At 50.1% G+C, this 15,628-nt stretch overlaps 1 protein-coding gene across 1 annotated transcript; it reads right to left on the bottom strand.

The window, feature by feature from the left end:
- Positions 1-7,807: 7,807 nt before the first annotated feature.
- Positions 7,808-12,653, bottom strand: LOC149325179 (uncharacterized). The gene is made up of 2 exons (XM_089563578.1): positions 12,034-12,653; positions 7,808-7,955 (listed from the first exon to the last, which is right to left on the bottom strand). The coding sequence occupies exons 1-2, from the start codon at positions 12,583-12,585 to the stop codon at positions 7,890-7,892; spliced, it is 618 nt and encodes a 205-aa protein (XP_089419704.1). The 5' UTR covers positions 12,586-12,653; the 3' UTR covers positions 7,808-7,889.
- Between the last annotated feature and the right edge of the window lie 2,975 nt (positions 12,654-15,628).

The raw sequence follows: 15,628 nt of genomic DNA, 5'->3' as shown, positions 1-15,628 counted from the left end.
TAAAGGAAACGAACACGTATGCGCCGCTGACTTCTGCCAAATTTTTCTCAAGATCAGTCGTTGATACAGCGATGCCTTTCGAAAATGTAATGTTATATCTTCCGTTGAATGACTTCTAGCTTGCTGATATGCAGTTTTATTTAAAATTTTACCGCGTTTTTACAGTGAACAGAGCGAATTGATATAGTGAGGACAGTAAACAGTGTAAAATTTGGCTGGTTCAGAAGACTTTCCGAGAGAATTTAATAGATTCTGTTTTGACTGCGAATAGAGCGAATTCATTTAGCGAAGGCATGCAAGAAGCTTTATAAAACAATCATTATGGAGCCTTACCGAGCCAATTCTATAGAACTTGTTTTGACTGCGAACGGAGATAGCTAAAGCACAAAACAAGCTCTGTAAAACTCGACTCATTATGAAGTCTTTCCGAGCCAATTATATAGAATTTGTTTTGACTGCCAACAAAGCAAGTTCATATGGCCAAGGCACAAAACAAGCTCGGTAATATTCGACTGATTCTGATGTCCTACGGAGGCGACTGTAATAAATTTGTTTTGACTGCGAACGCAGCGAGTTCATATAACGAAAGCAGAAAACAAGCTCTATAAACTTCCGCTCATTATAAACTCTTACGGAGGCAATTCTATTGAATTGGTTTTGACTGCGAACGAAGAGAGCTCATATAGCAAAGGTAAAAAACAAGCTCTATAAAATTCGACGCATTACAAAGTCTGACGGAGGTAATTCTATTCAACTATCGAGCGGGCCTCCTTCAGGCGGTCTAGCGCATCGTCGAGGCGGGGCAGCAGATACATGTCGAGGTGGGTAACAGAATTTAGCTTGCGATAATAGACGCTGAAGCGAAGTGTCCCATCCTTCTTGCGTACGAGGACGATAGGGTCGGACCAAGGACTACAAGACAGGCAACTGACGCCCTGCTCAATCATATCGTGCGCGGGCTGCTGGATGGCCAGCCGTTCGGCTGGCGCTACACGACGAGGATGCTGGCAAATGGGACTGCGGCTGTCGGTGTATATCGGGAGCTGAACCCAAGTAGCACACCCGAGTTACCGATGCTGACAGCAAGGCCTTCAAAGAGGCGAGCTCAGCGCAGGTCAGGTTGGGTCAAAGTTGAACGTTTCCCATGGTAGAATCGCCGGTGCCGCCGAGTGGTGAAGTGGAACCTCAGGCTGCAGAGACGAAACCGGGAATCCTGGGCTCAAAACTGACTCGGTGCCCAGTTGGCCAGTTGTGTGCTGGGAGTCAGCAGGGCAGGTATGCTGCCGATGTTGAGCAGAAGTGCGTGGACTACTCCTTTGAGCACAGGCACGAGGTTACGGTGGGAGGTCTTCTCGCGGGATGGAGTGGAGCACCACCGGTGGCAGAGTCACGGCGGACGCTGCAGTCAAGGTGGTCACGTCGCACGGCTGGACTCCACGTGTACACTTCGTCGCGTAGTACCTTAGGAACACAGAAGCCGCCCCAGCGCGCAGAGATTTTGGTTCGCTTATGGCTCAGCTGTCGCAGAACGGAGGACGACCCCCACTTGCTGGCCCCACCCGCACCCGAGGACCACTGGCCAAATAGGGCTGTCTGCCATAACAGACTCGATTGAGTAGGTCTTGACGAGTGCTTGCACATCGGCGTTGAGAAGGCCGACATACTCCATCGAGTTGCCGTTAAACGCCAAGAGCCAGGTTCTGGCGTCAGGCAAATGGAGATGGGGCGCGCTGGCAACCAGCGATTTGACCAACATGTTGGCAACCACTCCAGTGTCTACCAAGGAGCTCACATGCCAGCCAAGCAGGGTAACGTCGACCAGCACGTAAGGTGCGTGAGGCGTATCCGAAAGCGACGAAAGGAGAGGACGCGGAGAACGAAGAAGTGTGGGGATGGGGAAGCCACCCCATTGCAGATGTCTGCTGGCGAGGACCTTCTGCTGCCCGTGAGGCTCGGTGGTCGCAGCTCCAATGTTCATGGAGTGACCTGGTGTCTGCAGAGCAAGCAGGCGATCTCTTGCGGCTCCGCGTGCACGGGGCTGGCAAGGAGAGAGGCTGCAGGCCTTGCTGCCTCAAGCCGTGACCAAATATCCATCGGTGGGCCTGCTGGTGGGCGAGCGGGTGTGGCTGCAGGGCCCCTTGCTGCAAGCGAGTGAGTTACCGAGAGTGGGCCCCTGAGGCTGGTGGCTATGGTACCCGCATGCATCTTGGCGCATCTGACGGGCCCGGGCGAAGCGGTTGCCCTCTGGATGGGCTCGACCTAGGGCCAACTGCGGCGCGCCCTGGTGGCTCAGCCGGCTGACACCCTGCGCATAGAAGTGTGAGGATGGACTTTACTGGGCGGAACTGCGCCCCCTGAGTTCTGCCAAACTGTTTACCCGACACAGAAGACCCGGCACAGGGAAGCCAGAATAGTCACCATAGCAACGAGATGACGAAAATCTGAAATATGGGAACTACTCCTTTTGGGGGTGGCTCCGATAAAGAATTCAGAAATGACCGAGTTCTGCTTTCTAATTGTGAACGGGTTCCCTGTGGGCCGGTGTAGAAACTGCGGCGTGTTGCCTTGGCTACCGGACGGAGTTTTGTTCCATTCCGTTCTGGCGTTGGCTGTGCTGACGTCCTTGTGCCTGACGTTTCTTGAGCTGCTGGTTTGTAGCCCGCTTACGCTTTTGCGCAATTTCCTTGTTGACTTGTCGCCATTTTCGACAATTTTGGGCTAAGGCCTAGTTAGAACCACCACAATTCCGGCATATCGGCTCTGCGTTCGGGCTTGACATGCCCTCTTCATGTTGCCGCAGACGAGATGTGTAGCACGTTGCTGCCCCCACGTTGAAGCATTGCTCTTTACGATGCTCAATCTTGTAATATAAATCATAAACCGCAACTGGCGGACGGTACGGAAAAACACGAATCATAATTGAGCGCTGTCCGATTTTGTAAGGTAGGCTGAAGTCCTCAAACATGTTCATGGCGTGGCTCTAACACCAAGTGGGCACGCCCGCAGGGTTTTGCACTTGCGTCCTTTCAAATAGTTCCCTACCTCCTAAGAAGTCATATCATCAGCAGCACTTGCGTGATTGCAAGTATTCCATTAGTTCCTGAGAAGTAATATCACCAGCGTTTCTGATTACGCCTTTTATTTGATTACGACCAGCGGTTTCGAATGCTTGAAATAGCAAGTCCTTTACACTGATCGGCAGGGACTCTACCGCTCAAAGTACATTTCGCACCTAAGGCTCCATCGCGTCACTAACGAGCTGCATGGTTGCTCTGGCTTAAGTAGCGGACTGAAAACTCCAGTACTGCGTCTCCCTAGGAGCACAGAGAGGCGGAGACGAGCCGAACTATGGCACATTATGTCTCTGTATAACTGTTGGAGGTGTTCATCCATGATGAGACATGGGCTGCTTCGCCGAAGGATGGTGGTGTGTTGGTATTTGAGCGGGGCCCTGTCGGTTGGCGTCACCGTGTCCTTCGATCGGCTCAGTTTTTTCCGTTCATAACTAACGCACCCTTCGCCTTGGAAGGTAAGGAGAGTAGACAGCATTTGAGTTGCGCCTGTCCGCTGGGAATCGTCCCTTGACATGTTGCGTGTAGTGTACTGCAGGTCACTCGTCAAAGAGAACGAGTTCTGTGCTCGTTTTCCGCAGTTTTTCGAGGTTAGAAGTGATGCGAGCTTAATTAAAAGCATTCTACAAAAATCACAACACAAAAATAGTGTGACTTGCTCCGTACAATAGCTAGGAATATGAATTTGGTCGAACCATCTTGGTGTGCCGCGGCATATGTGTTAACCCTGGTTAAAGCTAGCAGGGACACGCGTATAGATATGAAGGCTTTCAATCAGACTCAACGCTCTCGAGACTGCCCTTGCGGGCTTCTACAAGGCAGCTCTCAACCTCCCTATCACTACCTCTACCGCTAAGATAGTTGCCACAGGCCTCTTTCATCCTCTCCGTTTTCTGCTCTCCCTCCATCATGACTCGCAGCTTGCCCGGCTTTCCTTTACCCGTCAGGGTCAGTTGTTACTGACTCAAGAAGGTATCTCGCCCATTACCATCGCCCAGTTTACCTCTCCTATTCCCACCCCGGCTCCCACCCCACCCCACCTATTCCCACCACTACTACTACTACTACTACTACTACTACTACTACTACTACTACTACTACTACTACTACTACTACTACCACCACCACCACCACCACCACCACCACCACCACCACCACCACCACCACCACCACCACCACCACCACTACTACTACTACTACTACTACTACTACTACTACTACTACTACTACTACTACTACTACTACTACTACTACTACTATGAAGGCCTGTGTCTGCTATAAATGCCAACAAGGCCCTGTGTTGGGGGGATCTTTGTGTCGACATTCTTGTATCTAGTGGTCGGCTTGATAAACGGGCAAGCCACATTACAGCAAGTTGCTTTCTGGGCAATGCGGCCAGATAGGTGTTGCGCACTAGGGGCCATCTGTCATGCGAACCGAACCCATGGCACTGCAGAGCCAGTGTCGTCCCCTAGCACCCGCATCGACGAGGCTGTAGTTCTATAGCGGTTAGCAAAGTGGGACGGGTGGCCTGCCGGCTTGCATGTGATAGACATAAAGTGTCTTATTAAACGACAGTGGAAGGTCAATCTTTGTACACCACGGAGAGGTCTTGTCCAGAGTGGTCCGAAGGCCCACTTCATAGTAACTAAGGTTCGTGCGCACTGAGCAGAACGTTACATCATCCGCATACATCAAATAAAAATTCAGCTGGCACTTCGACTGTCTGAAGTGCGTAGAGGCGGAAGCGTTTCTCGCACCACTTCGGCTGCCTCTGTGACACTAGTGACGTCACCACTTAATGACGTCACACATAAGTAAGTACTAATTACTAAGTAATGACAAATGACTAATTATTGGCAATTTACTGATTAATGACTAGATACTAATTAACTGCTAATTAATGACGCTTAAGCTTCGTCTTTAGGAGTGGAACGCGACGGCGTGTAATCTGGGTCCCAGGCCACGCAGGCGTAGCGGGGAACGAAAGAGCAGACAGCCTAGCTCGAGGGCTTACATACCGAGCAGGCATGTCAGATGTTCTGAGGCTTCAGCTACTAGCATGCGAGGGGGGATACACAGACACATTACAACTATACAGGGGGACTAGATTCAAGTACCCACCACCACACAAAGCCCTCACGAGGGAGGAAGCAGTCGGCTGGCGTAGGCTACAAACTCCTTCCCCAACTTGTACATCTATAATAAGATGTCACCAACACAATACAGAGCAAACTGCCCCTGGTGCGGCGACACACCCACACTACACCACATCACATGGGAGTGCGAACGAAATAAAGCATTCCACCAACACGAATTCCCGAGTGCGGAGCATTGGGAGAGCCGGCTCACCAGCAGCGAGCTCGCGGCCCAAAGGGCCTTAGTGCGGCACGCTACTGATGCAGCGCGACTCAATGGAGCCCTGGACTAGGGGCCCAACCTTGCTGAAGAGAAGCCTCAAGTCGCCGGCGCCACGAAAGACGACGGAGGCTTCGAATCCGCGAATCTCTTAAAAGATCTCAATAAAAGTTTTCTACTACTACTACTACTGTAGTGCTGCCAGGGAGCCCACGGAACACCACCACCCGTTCGACGCGATGCCTTGCTCAACGCGACGCTTTTTGAGGAAAGCAATTGACACTGTAATTCTCTGTCATCTCGGTGGACACCTGAACCGCACCGTACAGGAAGGGAGGAAGTGAAAGTGAAAGAAGAAAGAGAAAGTGAGGCCGTAATGAAGAAAATGAAAATTGTATTTGAGAAAAGGAAATTACACAGTAACTGCCTCACATATCTCGGTGGACACCCGTCAAAAGCGTGAATGAGTGAGTGAAACCTTTTTAAAGCTCTAGATTTACTTTTCTTGTGCGGCTGTCAGATGACATACCCCAATATGAGTTTCCTCAGCAAAGTCTATCCACATATGACAACAAATGCCCGCTATGCGGTGAACACCCAACGCTTTACCACGTTACATGGGCCTGTCAGAAAATGCAGGCAGCGCCGATAAACAGACCCGCCGCGGTGGCTCAGTGGTAAGGCGCTCGTCTACCGAGCCGGAGTACCCGGGTTCGAACCCGACCGCGGCGGCCGCGTTTCGATGGAGGCGAAACGCAAGAGGCGCCCGTGTGCTGTGCGATGTCAGTGCACGTTAAAGATCCCCAGGTGGTCGAAATTATTCCGGAGACCTCCACTACGGCACCTCTTTCTCTCTTTCTTCTTTCACTCCCACCTTCCTCCCTTCCCTTACGGCGCGGTTCAGGTGTCCGCCGAGATATGTGAGACAGTTACTGCGCCATTTCCTTTCCTCAAAAAACCAATTTACCAATTTACCGATAAACAACACACCAACCCCGGAGCAGTGGGAGGCTGCGCTGTCCAGCTCGAAGCCTGAAGAGCAGCTCAAGCTGACCGACAGGGCTCGCAAGACTGCAAAGGCCGCTGGGGCCCTGGACTGAGGGCTCCACCTACGCTGCGAGAAAGAACCCTTATACAATAAATACAATAAAGTTTTTCATTAATTAATTAATTAATTAATTAATTCGTCGATCCGCTTGTACAAAGGTCGGCTGCCCTTAGTCCAGGGCGTGACACCTCTGCTGACAAGCTTCTACTGACAGCCTTCTGTCGACAACGGAGAGGCAATAAAGGCTTTCGCTTTAAAACACATCCGGAATGACAAGGAGTTGCCATACGACAGGAAGAAGGGTCGTGTTAAGCAATGTTGGTTCCATCGCAGATTCTTGAGGTGCACTCCTTTTTACGGTGAGGTGGCCAACACGTTCCTTATGGAAGCGTATGGCGATGAAGCAATATTCCGACAAGAAACTGTCAAAGTTGCGTACTGGGGGTGAAAGTTGAAGCCAATGTAGAAAGACCAAGATCGCTGAGTGACTGACGTTGTATTAGGCCTTGTGCAGAGCCTGGGAGTTCTGTTTCCTACTAGCCCCACACTAGAAACGTGATACTACCCATCATCATTGCCCAAAAGAGCGCAAAAGCGAATCTGAGTCGTCCCAGAGCAGTTATGCAGTTACACCCACCATGAGAGCCGTATAGCAAGCATTCGTTCTTGTAGCTTACATAGTGTGGACGTAAGCGATATAATGAGAAGGTTGCTTACTTTCTGGGATGCATTCCATGCGTAAGGATAGGCACCACCTCAACATGTTTCCATGTTTGTGTTCAGGGTCTCCAGTAACCTCTCTAAAGCCGGACATTCGATATGTTTGAAAGCCTGATATGTAATTTCATCCGGCCGAAGAGCTTTTCGACGAATCGTTTGCTCTACGGCTGCCAGAAACTGAGCCATGATGAACTCCTTCTGCATACCCTTAAGGTCCTCTTTGACTGGAGGCGAGCCCGCTTCTGAAGGTATACTATTCGGGTAAGTGAACTGTGCAGGAGACTGGTCTCAAGCCTGAATTAAATTCATAACGGCCCTTTGAAGGACTCTAACTTGGCATCTGCCCTTAAGTAAGACGTGCTGAACCTGCGGGGTCTTGTCAACGTTTTCCGATTTCGATGATACAAAAAGTGCGCCAGATCGAAGCAGTCGTATACTATAACCCAAGATACGCACCCTAGTACTGCCATCGGTGACGAGACAGGCGTTTCTTATGTAGAGAGAGAGAGAAAAAACTTTATTTACAAAGGAATTAGGGGCACGCCCCAGGGTCCCCGCACGACCCCACTGCACTCAAGTGTTTATGTTCCTGAGGTCCATAACACTGGCAGCACGGCCGGTGGCGATGGTCTGCACGGCCGGGTCCTCCGAGCGCAGCAGGGTCTCCCAGTCCTCCCAGGTCTTGAGGTTCTCTAGGTCCCGCGGGGGAGGGTCCGCCGGGCAGAGGGAAAGGATGTGGAGGGAAGAAGCGAAGGGTTCTGGGCATAGGGCGCAAGCAGGAGTGGGGAAGGAGGGATGATAGTGGGTTAGGGTAAGCGGCGAGGGGAGAGTATGTGTTTGTAATCTGCGCCAGAGTGTTGCGTGTCTGTTATCTAGGGAGGGGTGGGGCGGGGGGTAGAGCTGGCGAGAGGCTCTGTATGCCTGGGTCAGCTCACTGAATGAGTGCATGCGCTCCTTCGTGAATCCCCGATCCGAGGCCACCTGAGCCCGGTTTAAAGAACCTCGGGCTAAAAGGTTGGCGGCCTCGTTTCCGGGATTCCCGGAGTGCGCAGGCACCCATATCAGCTCCACTTGGCGGGCGGGGGTGCATCGGGCGAGTCCAGTATGCCAAAAGCAGGGACATGAACTCGGCCTCGAGCAAAATTTAGAATCGCAGTTTTAGAGTCAGTTAAAATATACCGGGCTTCCGTGCGGGTTATAGCAAGTGCAATGACGGCTTCCTCTGCAGCCTCTGGGGACGTGTCTCTGGGGACGTGCAGCCTCTGGGGAAGTGTGAGGAGGGTGGATGGAGAGGAGTCCACCGCAGCTGCTGTCGCTTCATCACCCGTGCAGGCAGCGTCTGCCCATACGGCGTCCGGCTGGGGGCCGTACGCTCGATGGAGTGCCTTCGCACGGGCTCTGCGGCGCTGCTCATGGTGGGACGGGTGCATATTCCTCGGGAGCGGCCTGATGACAAGCTCTCGGTGAAGGGATCGTGGGATGGCGAGGAGGGTTGGGTCGTTGGCCGGTATTTTGATTCCCAGGGAGCCCAGGATATACCGACCTGTGGAAGTTTTTGTGAGCCTGATGTATTGGGCCTGTCGGTGGGCCTCCACCAGTTCCCCGATCGTGTTGTGGAGGCCCAGCCTAGTAATCTGTCTGTGGGTGTGTTGAGGGGAAGATGAAGTGCTACCTTGAATGCCTTGCGAATCAAAGCATCCAAAGCGTTTATGTCATGTTTGGATAGTTGTAAGTATGGGGTAGTGTACAGTACACGGCTGAGGACAAAGGCATGAATGAGGCGACATAGGTCGCGCTCCTTCATGCCTCTATGATGTCCCGAAACCCTGCGGATGAGGTGCGATATCGCACCTGCAACCTGCTTGAGTTTCTTGAGGGTAGTGGTGTTTTTGCCATCGTTCTGGATGTGCAGGCCCAATACACGGAGGGTGCCAACCTCAGGTACCGGGTAACCATTCAATTCAATGGCAATGGGGGAGCGGGGACAGCGGCGGTTCTTAGGCCGGATGAGGAGCAGTTCGGACTTCTCTGGGGAGCAAGACAGTCCAATGGTCCGTGCGTAATTTTGGGTGAGGGTGGCTGCTTCCTGTAAGGTGTTCTCTATGTCGCCGTCACTGCCGTGGGTGGTCCACAGGTTGATATCGCCGGCATAAAGAGTGTGCTTGAGGTGGGGAATAGTTGCCAATTTCCGGGCGAGGGGTATGAGGGTTATGTTAAAGAGAAAGGGGGAAAGGACGGACCCTTGAGGGGTGCCGATACTCTGAAATGTGTAGGAGGGGGAAGACAGAGGGCCGAAGTGTATCTCAGCCGTGCGGTCAGTAGGAATGCTTGAATGTAGGCATACGTGCGCACACCCACATTCAATGGGGATAGAGCAGTCATGATCGCCTGATGTTCAATGGGATCAAAAGCTTTGGAGAGATCCAAAGCTAACACTGCCTTGGTGTGACCTGGAAGAAGCGGGTCAAAAAGGCCGTGTGTGAGTTGCAGCATGGCATCCTGTGCGGATAGATGAGGGCGGAATCCCACCATGCTATGCGGGTAGAGATTGTTGTCCGCCATGTGACTTGTGAGTCTCGCTAACACAACATGCTCGAGGAGCTTCCCGATGCATGAGGTTAGCGAAATCGGGCGAAGGTTTTGAATGGTGAGTGGTTTGTTGGGTTCTGGTATAAATATTACCTTCGCGTGGCGCCAGGACTGCGGGAGGTTACCCTCCCTCCAGCACTGGTTGAAGTATTTCGTAATGTGGGTGATCGATCGGTCATCCAGATTACGGAGCATGGAGTTTGTGATTTGGTCTGCACCACGTGCGGAGTTGGCGCGGAGAATTAGGAGGACCGCTCTGGCTTCCGTCTCCGTGATGTCGGTGTCGAGTGTGGGATTTGGTTGTCCTGTGTAGTGGGGTAGAGGTGTGGGGCCGCCTGGAGATGTGTACGTGGTTTGAAGTGTGTCTAAAAGGGTGTCGGGATCGTCAATGTGTTCATGTGTGAGGCGTGTCACGTGGTGCTGTGCTGCTGATTTGGTGCGTGTGGGGTCAATGAGGTGTCGGAGGAGTTGCCATGCACGTTTGCTGGACAGGTTTACGGCGATGCCGTCACATATCTGTCCCCAGTTGGATCGACAGAGCCCCTCAGAGTGCTGTTGGATTTGTGTCTGCAGCGCGGCCAGCCGCTTTTTAAGCGTTCTGTTCTGTTTGTTGCCTTTCCAGCGTTCCAGGATGCTGTGATAAGCCTCCCAGAGGTGGGCTAGGCGTGTTTCAAGGGTCGGTGTTTCGGCTGTAGTTTCAATGTGTCGCGTGTTGTGGTGAACGTCATGCTTGAGTGATTGCACCCATGCATCGATGTCTGCGATGGGAGTGTCTGGGAGGGCGGTGCGTGCAGCGCGAAAGGCATCCCACTTAATGAGTTCGTGTGTCATATTTGCGTGACGGGGTGGTTTGTATGGGACAGTGATTTGTATAATGTAATGATCACTGCCCAGTGTATGTTGTGTTCTGTTCCAGGTAACGCCGCGGATACAGCGGCTCAGCGTCAGGTCCGGACTGTTGTCCATGCTGACACTGTTGCCGATCCGCGTAGGCGTCTGAAACGTGTTGTGCACAGTGAGTTGGAGGTTCTGCAGGAGCAGCCAGAGCCTGCGACCTCGATGTGTCGTGGTTGTGTATCCCCAGTCAGTATGCTGACTGTTGAAGTCCCCACCGATGAGTAGGGGATGTTTCCCTGCTAGATGGTGTAGCTTTCGCAGAAGTGATTCTAGCGGGGCCATCGGCAGGGACGGGGGGTGGTATATGTTTGCTATAAATATAGAAGGAAGTGAATGTTTGTGATGTATAATTTCCGTGATCACGCAGGGCGTCTCAGACGTAACGTGATGAGTTTTGTAGGTGAGGCTGCGGTGGATGAGTGTGGACGCCCTGGGTGTGTTAGTGGTATCCGAGTGTGTAGATGTGTAGCTGGGGAGGGTTGCTCGGTGTGCAGTCTCCTGGAGAAGAAGTATGTGGGGCGTGGGTGTGATGGTGGGAAGGAGAAGTTGCAGAGGTGCGCGCTTTGCCCGGAAGCCGCGGCAGTTCCAAGTTATAATGGGGAGATAATTAGTGTTCCCCCCCGCCATATTGGATGGTGGGGGGATTGAGGAGGGTAGTATGGTTTGGTTTGGTTTATGGGGTTTAACGTCCCAAAGCGACTAAGGCTATGAGAGACGCCGTAGTGGAGGGCTCCGGAAATTTCGACCACCTGGGGTTCTTTAACGTGCACTGACATCGCACAGTACACGGGCCTCGAATTTCTCCTCCAAAGAAATTCAGCCGCCGCGGCCGGGATTGAACCCGCGTCTTTCGGGCCAGCAGCCGAGCACCATAGCCACTGAGCCACCGCGGCGGCTGAGGAGGGTAGTAAGACGGGTGTCAATTGGTATGTGTGGCTCAGGAAAGGTGTTTTGTGCTTGCGGAGGTAGGATGGGGTGAGTGGAGGGGGTTTGAAGTTGGGTGAAGCGATGGGTAAGATTATGCTCCAAGAGCTCCATCATCTTGGTAAGCATAGCGTCCATGCGCTGCTCAAGTTTTTCGGTGAGGGTGGCGGCAAGGTGATTGAATCTGGCCTCGAGGCGGGCGTCTAGCTCTTTTAATTTATGGTCAAATTTTGCTTCGAGTGCTGCTAATTTAGCGTCTATTTCTGGGGGCACGGGAGGGGGTGTGGCGTCTGTGGTGCGCTGTTTCTTTGCAGGAGGGGTGCTCGAAGTGTCTGTGGATGATGAGCTCGAATTAATGACAGGGGATGCGGGTTGAGGGGGCATGGAGGGGGCGGGGGTGCTTAGGAGAGAGGAAAGGCGGCTTACCTCGTCACGCAAGGCCTTGAGTTCCTGGTCTCTCGGGTCTGCCTGGGAGGACTGGGGTGGTGGGGGTTGACGGGTGGTTTTGCCGGAAACGCGGTCTGCCCAGGTGAGACGCGTGGCGTTCTTGCTGCCATTTTGCCGGCTTGTAGAAGGCGACCGGGAAGCCGTCGAGCTGCGTCTGTTGGCTGTGCCTGGTTGATCGCAGCGGGAAAGCCGCGATGTATCCGGAGGAGAGAGAGCGTTCTTCGGGGACGCTAGTTTGCGGCCCCGTCCCTTGCAGTTACCGGTGCCGGTCATATGAGGGCCTCCGCAGAGAATGCAGCTGGGGGTGCATGAGGGCACATCTTCCTTTGGGTGGGACTGCCCACAGCGGGGGCACTTATGGGATCTTGGGTGGACACACACGTCTGCCCGGTGACCAGGGACGCGGCAGTTAGTGCAGGCGTCTATATGCCCTCGATAGGGTGTGCACCTGTGGAGGGCTCCTCCATAAAGAACGGCGCGTGGGACAGGTCCAGCTCGGAAAGTGATTAGGATGGAACGCGTGGAGCCCATTCGGCGGGCGTCCACGATGAGGGCGTCTGGGTTGCCGGTGATCAGGTCTTGCAGGAGCTCTGTCGGGGTCTCATTCCATTATAAGCATTGGAGATGACTCCGCGTACCGCTCCATCCGGCGGGGCTATGTAAGCTGCGACGGCGAAGTCATTGCCTTGGTTTTTTTTTTATTTTTCTTATTTATTTATTGAATGGGCAATACATGGTACTGCCCGTGGGGCAGGACAAAAGGAGTTAATTGTCTCCTGACGAGGCCCTGGCCCCACTGCGCACAACAGCAGCGGTTACAAAATACAATTCCGGTTACAAAATACATGGAGACAGTACACATACAATTGGATACAGCAGTCATCACCGTACAAAAATGCACATGGAGCAAGTTCAAAAAGAAAAAACACATATTGTTAACACTTTGTACAAAAATATAGAAACGAGAACACAATAAGTTTGCAATTAGAAATCATTATTCGTACATGTTTGGCAAGCTGTTTGGAGTGAAAAGAAGTTGTATTCTGCGCTTGAAAGTTCTCAGACTTCTACATGATTTTGCGATCTCGAGAATGTATGGTTAATTATTACATAGTTTCATAATTTGATGATCAATTGTCTGTTTAGCATAATTTGTCCTTGGTTTTTCTATGACAATGAAAGTCCTACGCAAATTGTGGCCAGTATCTCTATTTAGATAATGACTAACAAATCTACTGTAATTGCTTGATACTTCTGAGAATATGTAGGCAGATAATTTCTGTGTGTATATTTCGTGAAAATGTCGGATATTTTGTGTTCTCATTAAGGTTACAGGGTGTACATTTTCTTTATATAATGTTCTAATCGCCCTTCGCTGCAGTGCAGATAATCTATCATTATCGGTGTTAATTCCAGTTCCCCATATTAAAGCACAGTAATTAAAGTGTGAGTGTAGAAGTGAAAAATAAAGCTGTTTTTTGAGCCTGGCAGGGACGAGATTTCGAAGGCGGCATAACATTCCATTAGACCTGGCTACTTTCATTCTTATATTTTCTACATGATAGGACCATGGCAAGTTCGACTGAAAAGTAACACCTAGAAAGGAATGACAATCTACGCGCTCAAGCAATGCATCTTTAAAGTTCAGCTTTAGGCTGAAGACATTGGGTTTATTTTTTGAAGAAAATATCATATATTTTGTTTTCTTTGTATTTATTTGAAGCTTGTTTGTTAATACCATAAACTAATCTCATGCAGCCATGCGTTTGACGTCGCCTCAAGTTCCTCAAGGCTCTCTCCGGAAAAAAATACACTTGTGTCGTCAGCATACAGCAACACTTCTCCCGCTGACGAAATGTTAACGATGTCATTGATGTACAGAACGAATAACAGCGGCCCGAGTATAGAGCCCTGAGGAACGCCGTATTTAATGTTACCTTTCCCCGATGCAATGCCGTGTATGGATGTGATAACTGCGTATAAGACTTTGTGTGATGCCTCTAAAGCCATATGCTTCAAGCTTGTTGAACAAGATATGGTGCTGTATAGAATCGAATGCCTTCCGAAAATCTAAGTAAATTCCAACTGTAAATAACTTAGCTTCAATATTCCGAATGATTTTGTCCTTAATGCGCAGCAGCGCAGTTTCTGTTGATTTTCCTTTTTGAAATCCATACTGCTGTTCGACAACTCTCTTTGACAATAAAAATGTACTAAATCGTTTATATAGGATACGCTGTGCAACTTTGGAGAACAGTGATAAGACTGAGATTGGTCTGTAATTGTTTAACTCATTGTACTTACCACCTTTGTGTATTAAAGTAACACGAGCAATTTTTAATCTTTGTGGAAAAACAACAAGGGATAACATTTGATTGTAAATATGGGTTAGGGGCTTTGCGATAACACTAGCAACTGCTTTAATCGGTAGAGCTTTAATATCATCTTCGCCAGCTGCGGATTTGTTGTCAAGGGAACTTAACAGAGAAATAACTTCATCTTCAGAAGTAGGAGCAAGAAATACACTGTCATTTATGACATCGTTAATATAATATAAAGGGCTGCACTCTGGTTGGTTATCGGGAATGGTCATTGGAGCTCCGACATTTATGAAATAATTATTAAACAGACCGGCTAACGATTCGCGAGAATATATTTTTCCATTTATTTGTAATTCAGATGGTAAGTCTGCTGTAGGAGCATTGGTCAACTCGCGAAAAACTTTCCACGCTCTGCTGCTATTTCGCGCTAAGTTCTCAAGTTTATGTTGAAAAAACGCGAATTTGGCTTTTTTTAAATCTGAATTTAACCTGTTCCTGAAGCGTTTAAATTCATGCAGTGTTTCAACGTCGCGTGTTTTTAGAAACAGACTAAACATCTTTTCCTTCTGCTTGATGCGCTTATAAAGATCCTTAGTTATCCATGGTTTCCGGGCTTTTTTGTACTGAAGCACAGTTGATAAAGGGAAGGCAGCATTATAGCAGTGTTGTAGTGTGGAAATGAATGCATCGTATGACTGAGAGGGATCAATTTCAGAGTACACATTTACCCATTGTGAGCTAGCAACTAAAGACGTGAAAAAGCTGACACTCTAGTGATTAATATGTCTTCTAGTGTATTTTATACTTTGAAAATTTTCATCTATTGGAAGGGCTGAAAATATAGATAGATGGTCGCTACTATCAGAACAAAGGACACCGGACAAAGTTATATCCTTTGGAATGTTTGTAAAACACAGGTCAATCAACGTGTTTGAGTGTGCAGTTACTCTAGTGGCCTCGGTAATTAGGTTTTCACAATTATTTGCAAGCATAACTTCGAGAAGTTGACATTTCGGTTGTTCAGCTGAAAACAGGTCAACATTGAAATTGCCGACAACAACTACATGCCATTTTTTGGCATTTGCAAGAACCAGCAGTGTTTCCACAAAACTAAGAAATTTATCAAGGATGCCATGAGGAGGGCGGTAAACTGCAAGAACGAGTACATTACGGGACACAATTGCGACTGTTTCAAAATCATTGTTCACGCATGTGAAATCCTGCAAACATTCAAACAGATGATGCTGCCGAAC

Source organism: Amblyomma mixtum, chromosome 10 (assembly GCF_055824585.1).
Source record: "Amblyomma mixtum isolate Tamu chromosome 10, ASM5582458v1, whole genome shotgun sequence".
Lineage (NCBI taxonomy): Eukaryota > Metazoa > Arthropoda > Arachnida > Ixodida > Ixodidae > Amblyomma > Amblyomma mixtum.
The sequence above is the reverse complement of the archived record's forward strand: the minus strand, read 5'-3'. Positions and strand labels throughout refer to the sequence as shown.